This window comes from Eumetopias jubatus, unplaced genomic scaffold (genome assembly GCF_037043125.1).
Source record: "Eumetopias jubatus isolate StellerSeaLion01/CBP00866 unplaced genomic scaffold, mEumJub1_p1.0 scaffold_9, whole genome shotgun sequence".
NCBI lineage: Eukaryota > Metazoa > Chordata > Mammalia > Carnivora > Otariidae > Eumetopias > Eumetopias jubatus.
The window spans coordinates 49,781,606-49,807,305 of record NW_028274815.1 but is presented as its reverse complement, the minus strand read 5'-3'; the positions used below and the strand labels follow the sequence as shown (position 1 = coordinate 49,807,305).

The 25,700-nt window shown below is 45.5% G+C and overlaps 2 protein-coding genes across 9 annotated transcripts in view; both read left to right on the top strand.

The window, feature by feature from the left end:
• ACTG2 (actin gamma 2, smooth muscle) overlaps positions 1–16,028 on the top strand; it is a 32,520-nt gene extending 16,492 nt beyond the window's left edge. For all 6 annotated transcript variants that reach the window (XM_088026457.1, XM_028116115.2, XM_028116119.2 and 3 more), the window contains 8 exons: positions 1,407–1,568; positions 2,590–2,718; positions 8,129–8,239; positions 8,489–8,573; positions 10,036–10,197; positions 10,965–11,156; positions 13,066–13,247; positions 15,807–16,028. In XM_088026457.1, the coding sequence (XP_087882583.1) occupies positions 1,443–1,568; positions 2,590–2,718; positions 8,129–8,239; positions 8,489–8,573; positions 10,036–10,197; positions 10,965–11,156; positions 13,066–13,247; positions 15,807–15,950 (1,131 nt within the window). In that variant the 5' untranslated portion in view covers positions 1,407–1,442 and the 3' untranslated portion in view covers positions 15,951–16,028. The remainder of the gene's footprint in view (positions 1–1,406; positions 1,569–2,589; positions 2,719–8,128; positions 8,240–8,488; positions 8,574–10,035; positions 10,198–10,964; positions 11,157–13,065; positions 13,248–15,806) is intronic.
• A 4,867-nt stretch (positions 16,029–20,895) lies between these two features.
• Positions 20,896–25,700, top strand: part of DGUOK (deoxyguanosine kinase) — a 29,020-nt gene continuing 24,215 nt past the window's right edge. For 2 of the 3 annotated variants that reach the window (XM_088026454.1, XM_028116287.2), the window contains exon 1: positions 20,896–21,102. In XM_088026454.1, coding sequence (XP_087882580.1) covers positions 20,919–21,102 — 184 coding nt within the window. In that variant the 5' untranslated portion in view covers positions 20,896–20,918. The remainder of the gene's footprint in view (positions 21,103–25,700) is intronic. The other variant, XM_028116288.2, reaches the window with a different exon arrangement.

Genomic DNA, 25,700 nt, shown 5'->3' with positions numbered 1-25,700 from the left:
TTCATGTCCACAGAAAGAAAATGATGAAAAATACACAATATTGTTTTGTGCTTTAAAAAGAATTCAGCGTAGGGGCGCCTGGGTGGCTCAGTCGGTTAAGCGTCTGCCTTCGGCTCAGGTCATGATCCCAGGGTCCTGGGATCAAGCCCCGCATCGGGCTCCCTGCTCGGCGGGGAGCCTGCTTCTCCCTCTGCCTCTCCCCACTTTTTTTTCTTTGTGCACTCTCTCTGTCAAATAAATAAATACAATCTTTAAAAAAATAAAAAGAACTCACATAAATTGTTTTATGTTATACATTCTACTCTGCAACTTGTTTTGTTCATTCAGTAGAATGGTTTAGAAACCTATCCACCTTAATCCCTATAGATCTGCCTGGCTCTTCTCTTGACTTCAGTGCAGAATCCCATAATTCGGAATAGTTCCAAAGTGTAAGTTTGTGTGTTTCTTGAGTCAGAGTGTCAGTTTCCCCCACCTTTGCCAACCCCTATTGAATCTCAACAGTATGATGGGTGAAAATGGTCTTATTTCACTTGTATTTCTCTGATAACTAGTGAGGCTGAGCATCTTTACATAGAGTTGCGGGGTATTTTTATTTCCTTTTCTGTCAATTAGGTGTTCATACCCCTTGTTTTTCTTTGGGCTGCTTACTTCTTTCTTATTGATTTGTAAGTGTTCATTTATTTTGTAAATAACCCTTTGCTATATATACTGCAAATTTTTTCAACTCCTTTCCTAAATTTTATGTCTTTAGAGATTCTTTCCGTTGGATTAAAGCTTCATAGTCATTTCAGGCCCCTAAGAGACGGGTGAATTCATTTGCTAAGGGCTGCCATAACAAAGTACCATAGAGTGGGTGGCTTAAACAACACACATTTGTATTTTCACAGTTCTGGGGGTTAGAAGTCCGAGTTCAAGGTGCTGGCAGGGTTGGCTTCCTCTGAGGCCTCTCTCCTTGGCCTGCAGATGGCTGCCCTCTTGCTGTGAATTCACACGGTCTCCCTCTGTGCGTGTCTGTGTCCTTATTTCCTCATCCCATAAAGATAGCCATCCTATTAGATTAGTCATATTGATCACCAGTCATGTTAGATTAATGACTTCATTTTACCTTAATTACCTCTCTAAAGACCCTATCGCCAAATACAGTCACACTCTGACATACTGGGGGCTAAGACGTCAACATATGAATGTGGGGAATGGGGTGGGGAGGACACAATTCAGCTCGTGACAACAGGGTAGAGGGAAGGAGTCCACCTGCCAGGGAGTGGGAGTCCAGGTCCATGTCTGTCCCTCGTGGAACTGGGCCCTGGCTGGAGGTAGACTGGACTCAAGCTCCCAAACCAAGAATCCTGTCTCCAACATGATTTTGACAAGTGGCTGACTACTTCTCTTCTCGCCCTGCTCCCAAGGTGCTCCAGCCCCTGGTTCACTTGGCCACACTCACCATGTGTGAAGAGGAGACCACTGCACTCGTGTGTGACAATGGCTCTGGCCTGTGCAAGGCTGGCTTCGCAGGAGATGATGCGCCCCGGGCCGTCTTCCCCTCTATCGTGGGCCGCCCTCGCCACCAGGTATGTGCTCATCTGGACCCAAGGCTTTGAGCCACTAGGAGAAAGCGCCGCATAGTGGACACTGGACTGAGCTCTGTGTGTGTGCTGAGTATGTGTGTGTGTGTGAGTTGTATGAGTGTGTGTGTTGGGGGTGGGGACTCTCTTCTGATTAACTAACAGAGCAAGACCTTTCAAATAGCAATATCCGGGACCAAACCCAACACACTCCAGGCATGCAGGGATGGTATTATATCTGGCTTAAGTCTGTGAGATTGCTAGGTTTGGAAGAAACTTGTTTTTTTTAAAGATTTTATTTATTTATTGGAGATAGAGAGAGAGAGAAGCAAGAGCAGGGGAGCAGGGAGCCTGATGCAGGGCTTGATCCCAGGACCCTGGGATCATGACCTGAACTGAAGGCAGATGCTCAACCGACTGAGCCACCCAGGCATCCCTGGAGGAAACTTTTTTAAAAATACATGCAAGTAAACAAGACCCTTGCCTTTAAGAAATGTATACTCTGTGAACCAACTTGAGATCACAGTCTAGCATAGAGACAAAAGACTTCACTATGGGGAGTGCAAAGGAGGGAGAGATTAAGCCTGAGTGGAAGGACCAGGGAAGGAGAGGCTTTGTAGAAAGGGCATACCTGAGGATGAGGATCTCCACATATGGTGGGGAGGGGAGAGCAAGAGCCAAGATTTGGAGACATAAAAATGCGAGCAGAGGGTATTTTCGGAGGACAAGTACAAGTCCTGTGTGTGTGAAGTAAGGAAGAAGTGAATGGAAGGCCCCGCTCTCTCAGAAAATGATGTCGTCTTAGGAGAGAGAAGAGAGCCAAGCCCAGAGGAAAGTTTCCACCTTCTCTCCCCGCTGCCTCCACAGTCATGGGTGTCTGCCTCACCCTTGTCTCTTTCTGTCCTGTCTCTAGGGAAGACGGATATCTGTCCTTTCTGTACCCTTCTCCAGAGACCCTCTAATTCCTGGATTCCGCTAAGTGGAGCCCTCAGCTAACTCACTTCTCCTTCCTTGTCTTGCTTTGCAGGGTGTCATGGTGGGAATGGGCCAGAAAGACAGCTACGTCGGGGATGAGGCTCAGAGCAAGCGAGGGATCCTAACTCTCAAGTACCCCATTGAGCACGGCATCATCACCAACTGGGACGACATGGAGAAGGTATTGGTGGACCCCCTTTTGAGTATAATCATGCATCCTCATGACCCACATCTTCACCAGGCCTCTGCCCTGTCAACTGCCTCTAAAATGTGTCTCACATCCTTCTTTGCTTCCTGTCCATCTGCATGGCTACTCTCCGTGGGGCTGCCAACAGCTCTCATTGGACAGTTGCAATGGCGTCCTGATTTCCTTGTCTCCCACCTCACCATCCAGTGAATTCTCTATGCTGCCGCAAAGCTTGTCTTTCTAGAAACAGATTGTGTCACTCACCTCCTTGGGAATCTTCCGTAGCTCCTCATTAGCTGACAGTAGGTCCCTAACTCCCTGTCTGGCATCGGAGGGCCTGTCCCACCCAATGCCCAGCTGCATCCTCACAAGCAGCTCCCGCCGGAGAAGGGCCTGAGGCCATGGCTGCCTCTACAGGTGCAAACAGCTTCTCTCCTTCTCTCCACTTCCCCTGTCAGGACCTCAGGTAGATGCATCGATGCCAAGTTGTTATGCTGATTCTCTAATGAAAATTCTAAGTAGGACTCTCTAGGGGTTTCTAGAAGCTTGTGTGTGTGTGTGTGTGTGTGTGTGTGTGTGTGTGTGTGCAAGAAAATGCAGAGGTGGGGGGCAATTTTTAAATGGCCCCTTTGTGATCAACAAAATGATGTGTGTGCTAATAGAGCCCTCCTAATATTCTTTTGCTAAATTCTGCTGACGTTTGTCTGAGAATCCTTGTTTCTGCAAGGAGTGCCTTTTGAAGTATAATAGAGTGCTTATCGAACAGACTGCAACCAGAAATAAAGAATATTGCTGTGAAACCTTTAATGCACCCTGCTTTTCTCTAAATCCCAGACTCAGTCACTCTGGGTGAGACAGACACAATACCATAGCTTTCGCTTCGCACCATGGAGTGGTTAAGAGCACAGACCCCCGAGTCAGGGGCACGGAGATCTGGGAGTGAGACCTTCCTTCTGAGCCATTTGTGCAGATAAAAATACTTTTTTCATTAGGTTGCTTTGGAAATTGAACTAGGTACTCAGTATAATCCCAAGGCGTGCCACATACTTCATGCTCAATAAATAGCATATATTATTCATATAGATCTAACAGTATTTAATTCAAAAACATAATAGACAAAATATTTTAGTATATAGTTTAGCACAGTAGTAACAATGTGTGAACTCTTTATTTTTTAAAATATATTTTATTTATTTACTTGAGAGAGAGGGAGAAAAAGCATGGGCTGGGGGAGGGGCAAAGGGAGAAACAGACCACCTCCTCCCCCCCACAGCAGAGCGGGGAGCTGGATGTGGGACTTGATCCCAGGACCCCGGGATTATGACTAGAGCTGAAGGCAGACGCCTAATGGACTGAGCCACCCAGGTGCCCCATGTGTGAACTCTTTAAAGAAATTCCTAAAAATATATTATGTGCCTATGGTACCTGGGTGGCTCAGGCAGTTAAGCATCTGACTCTTCATCTCCACTCAGGTCAGGATCTCAGGTCATGATCTCAGGGTCATGAGATCGAGCCCTGCCTGGGGCTCCACGCTGGGTGTGGAGCCTGCTTAAGATTCTGTCTCTCCCTCTGCCCCTTCCCCCACCTCAAGTGCTCAAATGTGTGCGCACTCTCTCTCTCTCTAAATATATATATATATGTATCTGTATATATACACACACATATATATTTGTGTGTACTATGTGCTCTAAAGAAAAACGCTATAGGGGAAAGCTGTCAAATCTTTTCAAATTAATTGCCATTCCAGTAAAAGAACTCACAATTTTTAAAGTTGTATATATTTAAGGTGTGACCTGATGACCTGATATACATTTATATGTGTAAGAGTCACCACATTCAAGCTCATTAATATATCTATCACCTCACATAGTTACTTTTTTTCTTGTACTGAGAACACGTAAGATTTACCCTCTTAGCAAATTTCAAATACACGATGCTATACATTAAATCACCAGAATATATTCATTCTGCATAACTGAGACTTTGTATCCCTTGACCAATACCTAACTATTTCCCCTCCCCCCAGGTCTTGGTAAATACCATCCTATTTTCTGCTTCGGTGAATTTGAATTTAAAAAAAATCACACTTTTTAATTCTGCAAAATAATCATAAGGTATGTCTGGAGAAATAAATAAGGCAGAATTTATGAGAACAAAATGAGTGAAAAAAACTATGAGAGGAGACTTGCCATACCCACATATTAAAATATAATATACTTATAAAAATTAAAATAGGTTGGGGGTGCCTGGATAGCTCAGTCGTTGGGCATCTGCCTTCGGCTCAGGTCATGATCCCAGGGTCCTGGGATGGAGCCCCACATTGGGCTCCCTGCTCGGCGGGAAGCTTGCTTCCCCCTCTCCCACTTCCCCTGCTTGTGTCTCCTCTCTCTCTGTGTCCCTCTCTGTCAAATAAATAAATAAAAATCTTAAAAAAAATTAAAACAGTTTGGTACCAGCACAAAAGTAAAGAGGAAATACATGATAAATGAAACTTTGAACACCAATGGGAGAAAAGGATTATTCAGTGAATTATTCCAGGACAACTGATGAGTTATTTTAGGGTTGGGGAGTCTTCATTGCCTTTACCTCATACCATTCACCAAACACATATCAGCTGAATATAAAAGTTAAATATAAAAATTCAAATGGTAAAAAAAATACAATATAGTAAGCATGAGCATTCATCAAATTTCTGGTGAAAGAAGTCTTAAAGGAAAAGATGACAAATGTGATTTCTTAAAAATCATGACTTCTAGTATGTGAAAAAAATAACCAAATTCAAAAGACAAAACAACAAATTGCAAAAAAATTCATGAGTGCAATGAAGGTTAACATAAATAGCTAGTGTAAATTGATCATTAAAAATACAAAGTCTTCACCAGACAAATAAACAAAGGATATGATCAGATAATTTGCCAAATGGAAATTATAAAAAGTTGCAAATCTGAAAAAACTTAAACTCATCTGAAAGAAATGCAAATTTTCAAAGTGAAGCAATGTTTCCCTATCAAATTATTTCATATATTAAGAGCAAGAGCCCTGAATGCAGGTACGGGTAACACAGGCTTTCTTATTCTGGAGTAAAGAGTAATTTAACCTCTTTGTCGGTGATAGAAATCGGAAAGTCTTCCAATTGCCATGCTCTTTAGCCTCGTAATTCCACTTCAAAAATTATTTTCTTTGGAAACGTCCTAAATAGAAAAAAGAAAATGTAATATGCACAAAGATAACTGTGACAGGATTATTTATAAACAAAAATCGAAGATACTGTGAATAGTAATATGAGTAAATACATGTTGGAATATGATGAAATGTGTAGCATTAAAAATAAATGTTCAATTTATTAAACATAAATATTTACTATGGAAAAGGAATTTTTTTTTAAAGACTTTCTTTATTTGAGAGAGAGAGAGTGAACGAGAGAGCACAAGTGGAGGGATGGGGAGAGGGAGAAGCAGACTCCCTGCTGAGCAGGGAGCCCAACGCAGTACTCGATCCCAGGACCCTGGGGTCATGATCTGAGCTGAACGCAGATGCTTAACTGATTGAGCCACCCAGGCGCCCTGGAAAAGGAAATCACTTATGTTACACTAACTGAAAAGTGGCAGGAAACAAAATTGAATGTAAAAGTATAAAAATAGCATAGTAAATAAATACAAGCATCTGAAATAATAAATGGTGATAGAAATAAATTTGAAAATACTTAAAGGTGAAAGGTTAGTAAGAAGAAAAAGCCAAAATGTTAACTATTTATTACTAGGTGATGGAAATGTGGGAGAGTTTTACTCCTCTTAAAAATATTTTTCTAATTTTAAAATTATCAACACCTTTCACTTTTAAAGTACTTTATAAAAGCTCTAAAAAGTGAAATGAAATGAAGTGCAGGTGTTTGGGCCCAACGCCCAAGATTCTGGTTCACGGGTCTGGGATACAGCCTGGGGGCCTGCACCTATGACAGTCATCTCAGGTGATTCTGGTACAAAGCATCTGGGGCCCACATTTGAAGAAGTTCTGCCATCACTCAATTAGGATTAATTGCCATTCATATCTCCTGTGAAACTTTCACAGACCGGACCTCTGCTTGTGCCATTTTCTCTGCCTCCGATGCCCTTCTCAGCTGCTGGAGACCTTCCTTTGCCTGCAGAGCCCACTCAAACCCCCCAGATAATGAACTGCCTCTTCTTTTACTCAAAATGTGAATGTGTCCTTGTATGTTGTCCTCTTGGATGTTTTTCTCTCCTCTGGACTTTGAAAACCAGGAGCAAGGGGCCGTATCTGATTTATACCTGCCCTCACCACAGTTAGCACCATCCTAGCCCAAAGCCAGGAGCCCACAAATATATGGGTACAACGGAAGCAGATGATCCTATGCCCCACCTCTGAGGAAATCAGAGCCCTATGTCCCTGCCACTTTGCTGAATCCCTCTGAAATAAAGACTCCTGTTGGGTCATCTTGGATCACTGGACACAGTGAGAAGAAATTACTTCCTCTAAAGCAGTGATTCTCAACAGGAGCAATTTTGCCTCCTGAGGGGGGAGGAGTTGGCAATGTCTGGGGACATTTTTGCTTGTCATTGCTGGAGAGGTGCTACTGGCATCTAGTGGGTCGAGGCCAGGAACGCCGAACATCCTAGAATGCACAGGACAGCCCCCCACATTGCAGAATTATCCAACTTAAAAGTGTCAAAGTGCTGAGGTTGGGAAACCCTGCTCTAAAGCACCAGTCCGGCCAGTAATAAACAGCGACAGTTCAAGCATACCTGTCGGGTTCCCAGCAGGAGATGGTATACACTCGGCGGGTGTTTTGAAATTAAGAAAGGACTACTTAGAGAGGTGTGAGCAGGGTTATGGAACCAGAAAGGGATGCTGAGGTACCCAAGTACTAGGAACAGCCTGAAGGATGGGGGTGAGGCGGCGTCACTACAGCTGGAAGAGGGACCATCCAGTAGGAGCGGGGCTCACTGAGGGCCACACCATTGCTTGGAGAATTGCTTGACCTCTCTCCCTCTTCCCACCCTCCAGCCTCTTGCTGGTGACTTCCATCAGCCAAACACAGCCAGAAGCCAGGAAGCAAGGAAATACTGAGAGATACAACTGGCCTGGCCCCGCAGGGCAGAAAGTGGGGAGAGACAGAAAAAGAGAAAAGATGGGGGAAGTTCAAGTAGAAGTAATCAATATGCTAAGTATATCGGCCCCAGGTCTGAGTCCTGTCTGGGGCCCTGTTGAAAAGGAACATAATCTGTAAAGGTCAAGCAGAAATTCCCACGACTCCACTCCGGAGGAGGTCTCTTCTCTAGAACCCAGCCTGTGCTGTGGACATTGTGTCATGATTCCCCCATCATGAGCATGCCAATTGGAATTTTCTAGGAATCTCCTTGGCTCATTTGACTTTTGTCTCAACCAGATCTGGCACCACTCATTCTATAATGAGCTGCGGGTAGCACCTGAGGAACACCCCACCCTGCTGACAGAGGCCCCCCTAAATCCCAAGGCCAACAGGGAGAAGATGACCCAGGTAAGAGACCAGGAACTCTTAAACATGGGTACAAGAATGCAGCATGGATCCCTTCTCTCTTTCATGCATCAGTACAACAACAATTTTTGAGGACATGCTATGTATGTAGTCTATGTCAGGCCCTATGGGAGGTGGGAGCGGGGTAAAAAGGCACAGCCCTTGCCCTTAATAAGGTTACAAACCATCCTGGGGGCCCAGAGGTGCTGTGATTTTTGCCAGATCATCCTTTATCCTGCATTGTCCTTTCAGATCATGTTTGAGACCTTCAATGTCCCTGCCATGTACGTCGCCATTCAAGCTGTGCTCTCTCTCTATGCTTCTGGCCGCACAACTGGTGAGCAGCCTATAATCTGGTCCCTTCCTGACTCTGGGGGGCAGAAGGGAAAGCTGGACTCCTGCAGAGGTTCCCGCTTAGGAGAAGCAAAGGGATGGCCAAAGTCCACGGAAAACCCTGCATAGGGGTAACAGAAGGGAAGTCCATGTGGAATGCATTCAGGTCTACCTGGTAGAGCTGGCAAGAACTGATATGAACAAAGCATGACTGGTACATCCAGCAGGGACCGTTTTCCTCACAGCAGTCAGCCCCCAAGCTTACACACACTTTCCAACAATACTGGAATGTTTCTGCTCATGAACCTGTGATAGTGGCTATATATGCACCCTTGGTATGGAAAGGTGCTCAGGGAAACAGAGGGAACTTCAAGATAAAGCAGTTTCTAATGGGGACTTGACAGCTTCCATGAACATAGTTCAACATTCATTCATTCAAGTATTCATTATTCATTCATTCATCAGATATTTTTCCATTACTCCCTACATGTGCCAAAGACTGCACCAGGCCATGGGCACACACTGACAAGCAAGACAACCCTACCATCAGAGAGTTAACAGTCTAGTGGGCGGGGGCAAATGCAAAAGGTAATTTCACTGCTGATGACAGGACAGTGATGAGGAATGTATGATGGTTCTATAATTTACTTATTTGTTTTACCATTTCTCTACTGCTGGACTTTATGGTTGTCTCCAGTTTTTTATTTTTTATTATAAAATATGCTGTGATCAGCATCCTTGTACAAGTATAAGCTACTGGTCCCTGGATATTTATTTTGCATCTGGCCTTTACTAAGCCATGTCTCAGTTGATTCTCTTGGGTCTTCTAGGTATATGGCCTCATCATCTGCAAACAAGGACAATTCTATTTCTTTTGATAATAACTCTTTTTCTATTTTCTGTCATATTGCATTGGCTAGAACATCTAGGACAATATTAAATAATAATACAATAATATTATAGTGTTTCTCCATCAATTATGGTATGGCTGTTGGATTGAGAGAGATTTATCATCATGTTGAAAACCTCATTTCCCTCCATGGTTTAAGTTTCATCAGTAGAGAATGTTAATTTTTTTTTCAAATTGGCTGGTTTTTATAGTCCCTTCCAGATCTAACATTCTCCATGCATGTGCATATATGTTAGTTTAATGCCAGAAGGATATGCAAATTATCCAGTCTCCCTTAAAGAATGGGCAACTGAGATGCACATTGACAAATATGCAGTACTGTGAAAGTGTTTTAAGGAGTACAAGAGGGGAAGATGTTTTACTTGCCTTCCAGAAGGCTACAGTCTCATTTGGGAGAATAAATGATGTACACAAAAAATATTAGTGATGATCCTTATGGTGGGTGAATTTTCTCAGCTGCTAGAGAAAAATATGGTGGTTGAAGACCATTTGGCAACTGGTCCCAGAAAGATGAAAGACAAGAAGTTTTCATAGGTCCTATCCCCTCTCTCCATAGGCATCGTGCTGGATTCAGGGGATGGCGTCACCCACAATGTCCCCATCTATGAGGGCTACGCACTGCCCCATGCCATCATGCGCCTTGACCTGGCTGGCCGTGACCTCACTGACTACCTCATGAAGATCCTCACAGAGAGAGGCTATTCCTTTGTGACCACAGGTATCCAGCCCCTTTCCTGATTCTGAATTGAGCTCAAACCAAATCTGCTAGGACCAGATGTTCTCTGATGAAAAGTCTGTGGCCCCCTGTCCTCAAACTCTCTTGAGATAGATGGGGAGGATTTGGGGCTGGGGCTGGGCCTCGGGACAAGACCAGATGGTCAAGGCTGCCTTACTTATGGAGGAAGTTTCCCAACTGAGATGCTCTCGGGAAGGGGACAAGGCCTCCTTAAGTGCCCTTTCACAGCATTCCCTCCTTCCCCAGGGACCTGCTATCTCTGTCCGTGTCTGCACCAGGATCCGAGCTGATTTTTACAGGGTTGAATGGTAGTAAAAATCTGATGATGCATTTTGTAACTGAAGGGCATTTATGGTTTGTCTGAGGACACATGGAATAAATAAGGTCTGAATTTCTAAGGAGAAGTTGTCGTACCTCAGTGCCCACCCCGGGCAAGAGATTTTAGGCAGGGGCTTTCCTAGATTCTGTAAGATCACAACAAATCCTCCATCTATACCAGAAATGTGTCCTGTAAGGCCCTCAGGAAGGCCGGTAGCTTTGTCAGGGCAGAGTAAAGACAGCAAGGAGAAAAACCCATGCAGAGTTTTGCCTGGGAATCAAGATTTTGAACTTGCACTTTAGGAAGAGGAATGAAAAATTAACATTTGTCCTAAAAATGAACCCAGAATAGAAGAGGTTTTCATGGAGATCAAAATAGGACAAACTAACAGAACAGAGTATCTACTTTCTGTCATTTCTACTCTTTCTAGCTGAGCGAGAAATCGTGCGAGACATCAAGGAGAAGCTGTGCTATGTGGCCCTGGACTTTGAGAATGAGATGGCCACGGCAGCCTCTTCTTCTTCCCTGGAGAAGAGTTATGAGCTGCCAGATGGGCAGGTCATCACCATTGGCAACGAGCGCTTCCGCTGCCCCGAGACCCTCTTCCAGCCTTCCTTCATTGGTGAGGTGCTGCCTACTGTCCCTGCTAATTGGGCGGGGAGGGGAGAGCTATGGAGGGAGAAACACCAGGAGTCACGCACACTTTGTTTATAATTTATACACAGCCCATATTTTTCCAGGAAGGGCCAAAAACACATCAACAATACAACCAGATAAAATTTATTTATTTTTAAGATTTTTTTTTTTTAAGTAAGCTCTACACCCAGCGTGGGGCTTGAACTCACAACCCCAAGATTAAGTGTCACATGGTCTACTGACTGAGCCAGCCGGGCGCCCCCGGTAAAATCTAATTTTAAATAAAAGGATACGGAAACCAAAATAAAAGAAAAGCAGAAGAGGGAATATAACATAAACTAAGAATAAGGTTAATGCACAAAACACTTCTTGGATCACTCAACATTTAGGTCACTGGGGCCAAAACCCACAGCAATAAGCAGGATGGGTATGGGGTCAGACCTGGCCTCAGGTCCTGATTCTTCCCCTTTAAAGCCTGTCACTTTGGACGTGTTGTCTTCTTCAAACCTCAGTTTTCTCATCTATAAAGTGGGAATAATGATTAGTGCCAACTAGATAGAGTTGCAACAAAGGTCAAGTAAGAGAATATTTAGTACAAGGACAACTGCTTTCTTGAGGAGTATATAGGTATAGCTGGGCCTGCAAACCAACGTTAATAGACAGTGTAGTAGTTCATAGCAGCTGAGCAAAGTGATATAAGCCTAAGAAATCGGGAAAGGCTTCTTAGGGAAGGCCAACATTTGAACAGAATCTTGAAGAATGAGTACCATTTGAGGGCATCTGGGGACGGAAGGAGTGCAAGATAGGGAACGACATATGGGGCGGATGGAAGGGTCCATGCAAAGACATGGAGGTGTGAGAGGCCGTGGTCTACTTGGGACATGGTGGCAGAAATGTGGGGGGTGTGTGTGTGTGTGTGTGTGCGCACGCGCGCAGGGGAAACTGGAGAGAGTGGCTGGACCACACCAAGAGCATAGTGGTTAATCATATCAGCAACGAGATCCCTGAAAGTTTTTAGGCAGTAGTGTAGCAAGGTCAGGTTTGTATTTTAGGAAGGTTCCTCTAACCTCAGTGTGAAATTATGTCACGTGGAGGAAAGGCTAGAGGTGGGGGAGGCCAGGAAGGCGGGCATGAGCTGGTTCGGCATGCAGGCCTTTCACTATGGAGGGCCCCGGAGCGGGGCCAGGCTAAGGTAGGTAGATGTAACCTGTAGATAAAGGGGGGGGGCTGTCAAAGATGACGTGGTGGGTAGATCCATGCAATAGAATATTTTTTGACAATAAAAGAGATTAACGCATCGACACACGCTCTAACGTTAATGGACTTTAAGAACATTAGGTGAAATGTGAACATTAACATACCATTAAGTGAAAGGCACCAGACACAAAAGGCTACATATTGTAGGATTCCATTTATATGAAATGTGTCCAGAACAGGCCAATCTATAGAGATAGAAAATAAATTAGTGGTCACCTTGGGCTGGGGAAGGGCTGGGGAAGGGGAAGTTCGCAGTGTCTGCTAACCAGTACAGAGTTTCTTTTTGGGGTGTTACAAATGTTCTAAAATTAGATTTTGGCAACGGTTGCAGAATCCATGAAACTACTAAAAATTACTGGACTTTAATAGGATGAATATTATGATACATGAATTATAACTCAATAAAGCTTGGAAAAAGATGACTCATTGAAAGTGTTCCCTTAGAAATATACCCTCGCCGATCAGTGTGAAAGATCAATCAGAACAGGAGGAACCAAAAGCCAGTTAGAGGTCTGATCCTATAATCCGTTTGGGAGGTGATTAAGGTTCTGCACTAAGACAGAAGGATCACTTGAGGAGCTGGAGGTGTGGGTATTTATGAATTAACGGGTGTTGATTGATACTATGACCTGCGCTAGGCATGGAGTCTGCCGGGATTCATGAAACCACCTACAATTCCATCATGAAGTGTGACATCGACATCCGCAAGGACTTATATGCCAACAATGTCCTCTCGGGGGGTACTACCATGTACCCTGGCATTGCTGACAGGATGCAGAAGGAGATCACAGCCCTGGCCCCCAGCACCATGAAGATCAAGGTGGGTCCTGCCCCAGTTCCCTCCATCCTGTTCTTTGGACAAATACCTGCCTATTCGGGAGATGCTCCAAGTCAGTCTGCCAGGCCCGTAGATTGGTGGTCTCCTGGGCTCAGCATTGTTCTGGTCTGGGACAGATTCCATCTCGGGGGATTATGTTCCTTGGGCACTGATGAGCTGGAGACATGTTTAGCATGAGATCTCAAATGTAATCATATGATGTCCTATGAGAAGGGAGTGAAAGAATTTGGGATGAAGAGAATATTGAGGGGGTTGAGGATGCAATCAGGAGGAGGGAAAGAGAGGGGAAGAAAAGAAGGAAGCAACGCTACAGCATCTTTAGACTTTAAAATGAATATAGGTGTTACCTCAGAGGAGGATGAAAGTTCCAGAGAGAAACTTTGGCATGGGGCAGGCTGCTGGTTCAAACTCACAGGGATATCACTTGATTCCTGGACAACCTGTGATCTGTTGTCTGCTCTTGGTTCACGTCCTCCCCACGCAGCTGCTCACCAAGGCAGCTCACCTCACAAGCCTCATCAGAGTGGAGGCCCACTTGTCTTCTGCCTCTCTCCAGCCTCTGGTCCCCAAGCAACCGTACAGAGCTTTTTTTTAAAAAAAGATTTTATTCATTCATTTGACAGAGAGAGAGCACAAGGGGAATGGCAGGCAGAGGGAGAAGCAGGCTCCCCATTGAGCAGGGAGCCCAACGTGGGGTTCGATCCCAGGACCCCGGGATCATGACCGGAGCCGAAGGCACAAGCCCAACCTACTGAGCCACACAGGCGTCCCCATACAGAGCTTTTTAGGGCTTCTAAGAATTTTGCTGCTAGCAGGTTTAGAAAAGGAGTTGGGAATCGAATAGAGATAACAAATAGGTTGAAAGTTACAAAGTCTCACAATAAAGTTGGTCTCTGGGAGTTGGCTTCATCTGAGGGAGTGTATCATAAGAAACTTTTTCACAAAGGAAGACTGCCCCGGGCCTTCCCCCTGCCTAGCAGATGGTGCTCAGCAAAGGTAAGCAGAGCCGGTTACCAGAAAACAGGTGGGAGCCTGCAGGCCCTTCTCACCCAGATCCCCTGGAGCAGCATGGCGGGGCCTGGCGCCAGGCCCGAGGCAGGGGATTTTTACCAGGGCCATTTACCACATCTCGCCTCACCCCCAGATTCTGGCTCACCAGATCCGGGGTGCCCCCCTCACCTATACTGATAAATAAACACCAGCGTTTTGATGCATATCCCAATTTGTGAGCCACTGCCCTGAGTTTAACAACGTGTGCCAGCCTTCAAGGAGTTTAGAATCTCATCAGTAGACTTGCTCACTGAGAGGGCTACGTAAATAAGACACGAGGAGGGGAAAGGGCACTTGTGGCAGGGGAAATAGAGCGAGCAAAGGTGCCCCAGTGGGTATGTGTGTGCAGGCACGAACGGGCCAGCCGGATTCGTGTAGGGGAGCTGGGGAGATAAGACGGGCGCCGAAGGTCTGGAAGAAGAGAGGTGAGGCAGGGTGGCGCTGAGGCGGGGGACCCCAGCCCGGGGAAGCCCAGACTCCTCTCACAACCAGAGCTGGGCAGCAGTAACGTGGCTGTGCTGGTCCTTGAGGTATCAGTCCAAAGAGTGACCGAGTGCCTTTGTCTGACTGAATAATACAATAACTTCTTAAGACTCTTCTTCTTCTGCAATTCCATGATCTCCACAATTTAGGAAAGATGTAGAGAGGGTCTAAGGAGACAAAAACAATCAATTCAGCGTCTGGTTTATTCTGGCCCTGAATCCTTAGACCCTTTAGTAGCTGTCCCTCTGGATCCACTTGTAGGTGGAGTTCAAAGTTGTTTGACAGGACAACCAATTTCTAGAGGCTAAGCTCAGGACTTGTCAGCTACCAGTGGCTATTGACAGATGAAGCTCAATACAGGGTCTGAGTGTGCTGGCTGACTCAGGGTTGGGAGAAGCCCAGCCTCAGCTGCACGTGCATCCAAACTCCAGGCAAGAACAGAGTGGCGCTTTCCCTGTAGATGTTTGTATTGGTCATCCATCGCTGAGGAACAAGCAACTGTGAAATCTCAGGGACATAACAATCAGTATTTATTGCGTGTGCGTCTGCGGGTCAGCTAATCTAAGTCAGGCCCGGCTCAGCAGCTCTGCAGGTCTAGCCAGCTCAGGTCAGGTCTGTAGCTTTCATGCTGGGGCCCAGGCTGAAGGGCCAGCAGCTTCTCCAGGGAAGCCCTTCTCATCAGGATGGCAGAGGCACAGCTGCAGGCCTGAGGCCCATGTCAAGCTCCTGTTTGTGCCACGTCTGCTAACGTCCCATCAGTCAAAGCAAATACAGGGCCCAGCCCAAAGTCACAGGGCGAAACAGTGCACCCTTCCCACGCGGGGAGGACGAGGGCGGGAGTAAAGATTTGAGCAACAGTCTAATCTAACACAAGGTTTACCCTGTTTGTTTCTGACCTGGAGGCCGTCCTTACCTGGGGCAGCCTGGCACTGTGATGAGATGATCTCCTGGACCACCTCCCTATTCCCTTGGGTGCTAATTACGATTCACCACATTTATTCTTTGCAGATTATTGCTCCCCCAGAGCGGAAGTACTCGGTCTGGATTGGAGGCTCCATCCTGGCTTCTCTCTCCACCTTTCAGCAGATGTGGATCAGCAAGCCTGAGTATGATGAGGCAGGGCCCTCCATTGTCCACAGGAAGTGCTTCTAAAGTCAGAACAGATTCTCTGGGGATCCCCTGGAGACTGCTCTGCTACCAATCATGAAACATTAAAACCTGCAAGCCTTACTTCTCTGTGTGGGGCTTTTTTTCCGCCCTGGGCTTTTACACAGTGCTAAGGGCTTTTCACACCTTATTTCTCATCCACACAATGATCCTGTGAGATGCATATATTCCCACATTACAGAAGAGGAAATTGAGGCTCAGAGAAGTTAAGAACGTGCTGAAGACCACAGGATCAAGATTAAAAACCAAGTCTGTCTGACTCTAAAGCTAGTACTCCTACCGTACTACCCTGTTTCCCTGTCCTTGAACGTGAGTAAGAATGAGGGCTAGATGGCGCTTGGTGGGGGCGGCAGGTTAGGAAGCAAGGGCTTTCAGAGATCTAAGTCCTTGTACTTGAGGGCAATGCACAGAGAACGTGACCAGAAAGAGAAACACAAGGTTTATAGGCTGTGACATGTGAGTGGCTCAAACGCAATGTTTGAATTCGGGTGGTGGAAGGTCACAGTGGGCTCAAGATCTCTATGAGGGCTTTTGTTATTGAGGATTGGGCTGTATCTTTCCCCAAAACTAACCCAGAAAGGAGCAGCACCTTTAGGAAGAATTTTTTTTTTCTTTCCCTCCTCTCGTCCTCCTTCCTCTTCTTCTTCTTCTCCCTTCTCCCCCTTTTGTTCTTGCTCTTCCTCCTGCTACTTCTTTTATTTTTTAAAGATTTTATTTATTTATTTGGCAGAGAGAGACACAGCGAGAGAGGGAACACAAGCAGGGGGAGTGGGAGAGGGAGAAGCAGGCTTCCCGCGGAGCAGGGAGCCCGATGCGGGGCTCGATCCCAGGACCCTGGGACCATGACCTGAGCTGAAGGCAGACGCTTAACGACTGAGCCACCCAGGCGCCCCACCTCCTGCTTCTATCTCCCTCTCAGTCTCTCTCTTGTTATTTGCTCCCTACTCTCTGCCCTTGGTCAATTCTGTTAAATTTCACAAGTATTTGCTGAATTTTTGGCATCCATTATTACTGGGTAAGGTCACATGGGATTTACATATCCAGTAAAGATGATTCCTGCCCATCAAAGTCTCACTGCATAAAGCGGGGGGAAGACACATGCAAGACAATGATTTGAGGTGAAATAGAAGCACCCACAAAATATGATGAGAAAACAAAGGGTAGTAATAATAGCTAGCATTGGTCGAATGCTTACAATATGTGAGGCCTTAGGTTAAGAGTTTTCCATGGATTTCCCCACTTAATCCTCACCATAACCCTATTAGCAGATACTAGTATCATTTCCATTTTATAGCTAGTTTACAAGTTAACTCACTCGCTCACCCAGCTAGCTAATAGCAGAAGATTCCTACTTTTGCCTGGCATACCCTTTACTCTCTCTACCTACTCAAGTCCCAACCCTGATGCTCCCGAGCAGATCCCGCTTGGCTATGAGCCTTCCCAGACACACCTATCTGGAGACAGTGGACCCCAGTGGAAGTGCACAGACCTTAATGTCAAACATACTTCCTCTGCCATCCCGGCACTTGCCCTTGGGGGTAGGGTGGAGAAGCATGTTTTACAAAAATCTCTAGTGGACTTATGTCTTAAGATGGGTTTCCCAGAAGCAGACCCTGAAGTGAGGATACACAGGCAAGTGATTCAAGGAAGTGCTTGCAGGGGAGACCAGAGAGCAGAGTAAGAGAAGCAGAACAAGAAAGGGGAGGAAGCCCAGCAGGGGACCTCTCCGATAGAGTCCCACAAAGGGTGGTTTCACCCTGGTGCCCAGGCAGCTCTGGTGTAAAAGCCTGACTGGATGCAACTGGGCTTTCATGCTGACCTATCAGTGATTGGAGAAGGCACACTCTGGGGGGAGGTAAAGTCCCATGCTTTCCACAGGGGCTGGGAAAGTGCTCCAGTAGGCCAAGGGCAGTCTTGCAAAGAAGAGCTTCAGTCACAGGCTGTTGGAAGAGAAAGCATGGGGAGGAGGCCAGAGGACAGCTCCCCCCCGCACAAACACACACACACAGGATGGGAGGAAATGTGGAGCACTGACAAATCCCTGCTGTAGAGGGGTGCATCAGAGTCTCCAGGTGGGGGAAGATGGGGAGGCTGACCCATTGTTCCTTGCCCTGCCCCCACCCAGTCTTACCCCATTTTAAGAAGTGCAGTCCTTGAAGTCTTCAGGGGAAGTCAGGTCATACGCTGATAGTGGGGGGAGGGGGGGAACATGGGTAGGTTACAGTAGCTTGAGGAGAGAGGAAATACAACAGGCAGTCAACTCAAGATAAATGGCAAAAATGTCCCGGGCACTGAGGGTCAAGCTGAAGGCAGCCATTACTGATGATAGAAAGTGTACTGGGTGGTAGCTGTGTGGCAGGTGGTAAGTGCTACTTGTGGGTTATCTTTCTCAACCCTCACCCCGGGCTCTCAGGAGCCCACACTCTTAACTACTCCTTAAATGCTTCCCTTCATGATTAGGTGCATCAGTCAGAATGCATTCAGGGAACCTCTTTAAAACAGAGTTTCCCGAAATAGCCAGTAAACATATGAAAAAGTGTTTTGCTTCATTAATCATCAGGAAAATGCAGATTAAAACTACATATGGCATCCTGGACAAAATGAATAGCTGACAATACCAACTGTTGTTAAGAATGTGGGACAACCACAGTGCCCACTCATGATGGTGGCAGTGTCAATTGGTACAAACACTGTAAAACTATCTACTGTTTGGGAATGTTTTACTAAAGCTGAACATACAAATAACTAATCACATAATTCCACTCACAGGTATTACCCAAGAGAACTGCATGCATAACTTTACCAAAAGACATATTCAAGAATATTCATGGCCACCCTCTTCGTAATAGCCCCAATTTAGAAACTCTTAAATATCCAGCAATAGTGCAACAGATAAAATACATTGTGGTATAGCAATGTATTGGAACACTATATGACAACGAGGATGAATTACAGCTATGTATATATATAGCCTGGATAAATTTCATAGATATAATATTGAATGAAAGAAGTACCTACTATGTGATTCCATTTATATAAAGAACAGGCAAAACGATTGCTGTTAGAAGTCAGGCTATTGATGACTTCTGGTGGGTAGTAACTGGCAGGACAAATGGATGCTGGAGATGCCAGCAATGGTCTATATCTTTATCTGAATCCAAGTAAGGTACAGTTTGTCAAAATTTCATTAACCTGCATACTTATGATGCAAGTTCTTTTCTTCACTGCATACTACACTTTACTATAAAGTCTAAAAAAAAATAATAACTTTTAGTAACTCTAACTTTAAGGAGAAGTTTAGTTGCCTGTCTGCACCTAACCTTCCTAACAACTTCCTCATTTAACCTTCACAATGACCCTGATGGCAGCAAAGGCAGAGAGGCCTTCTGGGTGCTGAGAGACTCTTTCAATTTTTTTTTTTAAGATTTTATTTATTTATTTGACAGAGAGAGACACAAGCAGGGGGAGTGGGAGAGGGAGAAGCAGGCTTCCTGCCGAGCAGGGAGCCCAATGCGGGGCTCCATTCCAGGATTCTGGGACCATGACCTGAGCCAAAGGCAGACGGTTAACGACTGAGCCACCCAGGCGCCCCATCTCTCAAACTTTTTCTTGATGAATATTTTCCAAGTCTGAGTTCACATTGATAAAGGAATGTAGGCAGTATTTTGACACGGAGGTGGCTGTGAGAATGGGAGCAGAAGATGGGACAGACTTTAGCTGTTCCAATATCCATTGGTGCTGCATCTAGGTTATCCTAAATAAAGTTATAACCTATATTTTTTAAGAATGTGCTTAAAATACGAACATCACTTCAGCCATCCCATATAAACATCAGTATTAGAAAAAGGTCTTGTGCTTTTTATACAAGATTGATGTCCCAGCCACCTACCCCTCCCCAACCCCTTGCAAACAGGTCCCTGTTTCCTAAAACCTCCCACCTCTAAGAGTGCTGCCTGAAGGCCGGTTTGACTGTTGGACTCCTGCTTTGACTCTTGCGTTTTCAACAGTGGAAGGTGGAAATACCTTCTAACAACACTTCATAAAGCGTTAGTTCTGAGGTCGTTATGACAATGAGGTGTGGCAGGACAAAGCCAGTCAGGGCCTCACCCGGGGGCAGCAGCTCAGAACTGTCCCTGCCCCTCGGCAGAGCGGAGCGCAGCTCTCCACCGACAGGGGGACTCCAGTTTTAAACACCAGCAAGTCTCTACCCGGGTTCTGCTCAGCCTTTGACAAATCCCATTCAGAAACCTCACCGCCCCACACTGGCCCGCTCCTCACCCCCGCCGTTGTTCACGCCCACAGGACCCCATCTATCTGGTTTAAACGAGTTCCACTCATATCCTGGGCCTCCACCCACTTTAGCCTAATGGGATTTTTGGCTACTACGCAAATCGAGCGAACGTTTACTTATTCATTCAAAAGACAAAATAAGAGGTGGAGTGTAATGAACTAATTTGATTTATTCAGTAATGTGCCAGCATTGTGCTGCGCGTCGCAAGTGAATGGGAAAAAGTTAATGTGTACATCATCAGATTGTGTCATTTTCCTCCTTAAAATAGTCCAGTTGCTACCCATATTAGAAAAGCAGACAAACACCAGGAAAAGCCTCGCTTACAATTACAATTATTTTGATTTGTCTTTAGTTAATGACTTAAAAGTTACACAAAAATACAAAGGTTATGAGATTAGTGAGTTTATGTCTCTTTTACGATGCTGCTGTTCGACAAAAACCGAGAGGCTAAGCCGCAGTAACTGCTGCAGGTACTAACTCTCACGCACCCGCCACACCGGAAGTCTTTCCTATCTAGCTTCGGTCATCCACAAACATCGCGAGAACAGAGCCGTCCCTTTGGCCCCACCCCCAGCCGGCTCAACCCCACCCGCTTCTTGCCCAGCGATCTCCTGACGTCATAGGCGCGCCGCAGCGCTGGAACGGCTGTACCGAGGGCGGAAATGCTCTCGGCGGAAGTGGTAGCTGCGCAAGTTGTGGGTGGAATGACCGCGGGCCGGCTCCTTCGAAGGCTGTTGCGAGCACCTTCCAGGTCCATGGCCCAGAGCGCAGTCGGTGGCGTGTACCCCTCCAGGGGCTTGCACGCGGAGCGCGGGCCTCGAAGGCTCTCCATCGAAGGAAATATTGGTAAGGGCCAGAAAGTGGCTGCAAGCCTGAGAGGCTGAGAAAGGGAGATGGGCCCAGACCCCCCCCTTCCCCGCGGTCTGATGCCGCGAGGCCTTTCCCCTCCCAAAGAGGCCTTTGCTTCTTTGATTTTTTAGGATGTCAGGCCTCAGTACTCCTCCACAGCCACGAAGGCTGTAGCTAGGACAAGAGTTCTAACAGCTTGTTCTGATCGAAATGGATGCGAACAAGGAGCAGGGTGTAATTTCTTTGTTCTCCTAAGATAGGGTTGCCAGATTTAGGGGGGGAAAAGGTGCTCATTTAAAATAGGATTTCAGATAACGAATACCGTTTTAGTGTGTGTCCTATGCAATATTTGGGACATAAACTAGAAAAAAATTATTTACAATTAAAATTTAACTGGTGTCCTGTATTTTCTCTGGCAGCCCTACCCTAAGAGTTCTTAAAGTTCAGTCATTCAAATACCACTTAACACTAATTTTACCGTGTCTCTCTTCTAGTCCCATATCATTTCTTAACGTTTTTCTTAGAAGAAACTCACTTTTTAAACTTAAAACGTATTAAAAGTAACTTAGTAGAGACCCAGTATCTTAAGTAAAAAGTAATAAAACGAACGCAAAACACTTCAGTTTAATGTTACCAAATTCTGACTTGATGGTTTTACTAGCTAAGGTGCTGAGCCCTAAAGAGATTAGCAAGTGTTGAGTATTGAAGACATTCTAGCAGCAAATTAAGAATTTCTCATTTTATTCATTCAACAAATAACCCTTTGAGCAACTTCTGTTTGCCAGCACTGTTCTTGGCCCTGAGGATACAGCACTGAACAGAACAAATAAAAATCTCTCATGGCACTCTAGTAGTGATAAATAATAAACAATATAAATTAAGTAAACAATGTATTAGATAGTAATGAGTGTGACGGGGAAAATTCAGGGATGAGCGATTGAGGGAAATGGCAATTTTAAATAGGGTAGTCAAGACAGGCATCACCGAGAAGGTGACATTGGAACAAAAACCAGAAGAAAATGAGAGAATGAAACCATGTAGGTAACTGGGAGAAGAATCTTCCAGGCAGAGGGAAGACCTGAGGTGGAGGGTGTGTTCCGGGAACAGGAGGAAAGCTGTTGTGGCTGGAGCAGAGTGAGCAAGGGGGAGAATGGAAGGAGATGAGGTGTGAAGGTAAGGAATGGCTGGATTGTATAGGCGTTTAGCCCGTGGTGGATTTTTACTTACCATTGGAAAAGGTTTGAGCTGTCAAGGGACATGATTTGACTTAAATTATGAAAAGGTGATTCTGGCTGATATGTTGAAAGTAGAAGGTGTCAGGAGGTTATTGCAATGATGAGTTGCCGTGAGTTGGAGCAGAGTGGTAATGGTGATGGTAAGAGGCAGTTGGGTTCCAGTTACAGTTTAAGGCAGGGCAAACTGGATTTGGTAACAGATGTGTGAATGTGAGATAAAGAGATCAATCATTTTGGCCTGAGCAACTTGAAAAATGGGAATTCCAAATTTTCTTAAATAGGGAAGCATGAGAAAAGAGACTAGGGGCAAGGGATGGTTTCAAGATTCTGTCTTTAGGCATTTTAGGTTTCTATGTGCTTATTAGATATCTAAGTGGAGATGGTGAAGAGACAGTTGGATATATAAGTCTGGAGTTCAGAGTCTCCCCGGACTGGAAGTATAAATGTAGATGGTATTTGAAGGCAGGAGACCTTGTGTGTTGATGGAAAGGAGATTGGGGAAGGAACTAGGCAAAAGAAACTGAAAGGGAATGACCATTGAGGTCGGAGCAAAACCAAAAGAGAATGATAACTTGGAAGCCAAATGAAGAAGGTGTTCAAGGGGTGGGAATGTTCAACTGTGTAATGCTGTTTAAATAACAGAGCTTTTTGGTGAACTTGAGAAGAACAGTTTTTAGGGACAGTAGGGGTGAACATCTGATCGGCATAGGTTCAGGGAAATGAGGAACCGGAGACAGTGGATTAAGACAACTGTTTGGAAGTTTTCCTAAAAAGGGAAGACAGAGGGTGGTAACTGAAATGGGGAGGGTTTGAGGGAGTTGTTTCCAGTTTTTTCTTTTTGTAAGAGGTATTAGATGATGTTTGTAAGCTGGTGAAAATGGTCTAGAAGAGAGGGAAAAAAATTGGTGGAGCAGGAGACAGGATATAATTCCTGGAGTGATTTTAGTAAGCAAGAAGGAATGGAGTCTGTTGCCGAAGTGGAGAGAGGTTAGCCTAAGCTAGGAGCGCGGTCTATCACTAGTTAACAGTGTGAATGGCAACAGAAATGAGTACTGACTCGAGTAGGCGTGGTGGGAACGTGGGGAAGGTCTTTTGGTTGTTTTCTCAGTGAAATAGGGAGAAGGCTCAGCTAAGCAGAATGAGCATGAAGAGAGAGGAAAGACATGAATTAGTCTAGCGAGTGAGCAAGAGAAATGTAGAGCTGCCAGTTAGCATTAAGGACCCACTTGGACTTAGTGGTCATGAATTTAAAGTGAGACCAGTCACCACATTCGTGGTGAAACATCAAAAAGGTTGAAAAGGGAGGGTCCTGCTCCCTGCCTCATGGTGTTAAAGATGTTCTTTGGGAAACATGCCTCTAAAGGAAGCTCTGTTCTCAGAGCCCAGAGAAGTACCAAAGTACTTCACACAGTAAGTACTTAGGCGATCAGGTGAAGTTTGAGCTCCCTCTCCCAATTTTCCTGACTTTTGCTTCTTAACCTTTCTAGATGGATATACTTCTTCCTTGCTTTTACTCAAATCAAGACTTACTGAGAGTACCTGCTATGAGGGTAGACTCCCCTGTGGTACAGTTCCTGTCCTTTAAGGAGCTCATAACCAGATGGGAGGAGCAGACTTCTAAATACAATTCCTATACCATGTGATGAGTGCCATGGTTGTTTGGGTATGGGAACTCAGAATCTCTGGGGTAGGAATTCTCAAGGGGGAGATGACGAAGGAATGTTCCAGTACAGGAAGTCACATTTGCCAAGGCAAAAGCCTGAAGAAACATGCAGTTCTAAGAACAGGGGTGTGCCTGGATGGCAGAACAAGAGGCTGGAAGGGTAGACTTGCCAGATGTTGAACAGCCTGTGCAGCATGCTAGGAGTTTGTTGTGTAGGTGGTGAGAGGTTACTGAAGACTTGAGGCCAGCATGTGCCATGACCAAATTCATTTTTTTTTAAGATTTTATTTATTTATTTGAGAGAGAACATGAGCAGGGTGAAGGGCGGAGGGAGAAGCAGACTCCCCGCTGAGCAGGGAGCCCGATGTGGGACTTGATCCCAGGACTCCAGGATCATGACCCGAGCCGAAGGCAGACGCTTAACGACTGAGCCACCCAGATTTATTTTAAAAAAGAAATTGGCCAGAAGGAACAAACAGAAAGCTTCAAAAGCAGGCACTTTCTTTTTTTTTTTTTTAAAGATTTATTTATTTATTTATTTGAGAGAAAGAATGAGAGAGAGAGAGAGAGTATGAGAGGGGGGAGGGTCAGAGGAAGAAGCAGACTCCCTGCCGAGCAAGGAGCCTGATGCGGGACTCGATCCCGGGACTCCAGGATCATGACCTGAGCCGAAGGCAGACGCTTAATGACTGAGCCACCCAGGCGCCCCAGGCACTTTCTTTTTATATGTCTTGTTTGCTGCAGTACTCATAGTGCCATGCATCTGTTGTGTGGAGTGAATGAGCAGGAACAGAATTGGGAGTAGATAGACTAGTTTTGTGGCTTTCGTAGTTGGAATGTGGGAAGCTGCAGGGCTGGACAGAGGGAATGGAAGGACAGAGAAGAATGGAAGTTTGAGAGGGATTTTAGAAGAGGGATTGACTAGGCCTAGGTGGCCACTTGGAGGTGAGGAGTGGAGGCGTAGAGGATGGCAGTGAGGTTATAGTTTGGACGCATACTGGAAACAGGATGGGAATAAAGGAAGAAGGCTGGGGAGGTAAGAGTGACGGATTTGGTTGTCAGGTGCCTCTGAGACATACATAGATGTTCTGAGGTAGATTAGGACATGTGCCTGAAATTGAGAGAGATGGGACTGAGATTTCAGATATGGAAGTTGTCGATTGTGGGGGTAGTTGTTGAAGCCTTGGAAGTGAATGCACTTGCTCAAGGAAAATGTGACTAATGGCAAGTGGACTGGGGGCCCCTAATCTGGCTGTTTCTAGTTTTACCTCCTACTGCTCTCCATCACCCCACACACCGTGATGCCTGTCCTCAGGCAGAATTAGTCACTGCCTCCTCTGTGTGCTCTTCTAACATTTTGTACCCACAACTGCTACAGCACTTGAGTTCTGTGAGGATTGTTTGCACATTGAACACCTTCCCTGGGTTGGCCACTTAGTGTCTTGCTCATGTGTGCATCAGCAGCACCTAACCCCCTGCCTGACCTGTTGTATTTTTTCGGTGTTTACCAGATGCTTGACTCCTGTGCTGTGATACCATGTGGAAGTTAGTCATTGGTGCCCACGGAGGGAATATTTTAAGCTGCTTTAAAATCAAGGCAGGAGTGATCTTGTTCTCTAATCACAGGTGGCATCCCCAAACAAATCAGTACCCTTCCAGGACACCTGAATAAGGGAAGGTAAACCCCTGTCCTAACT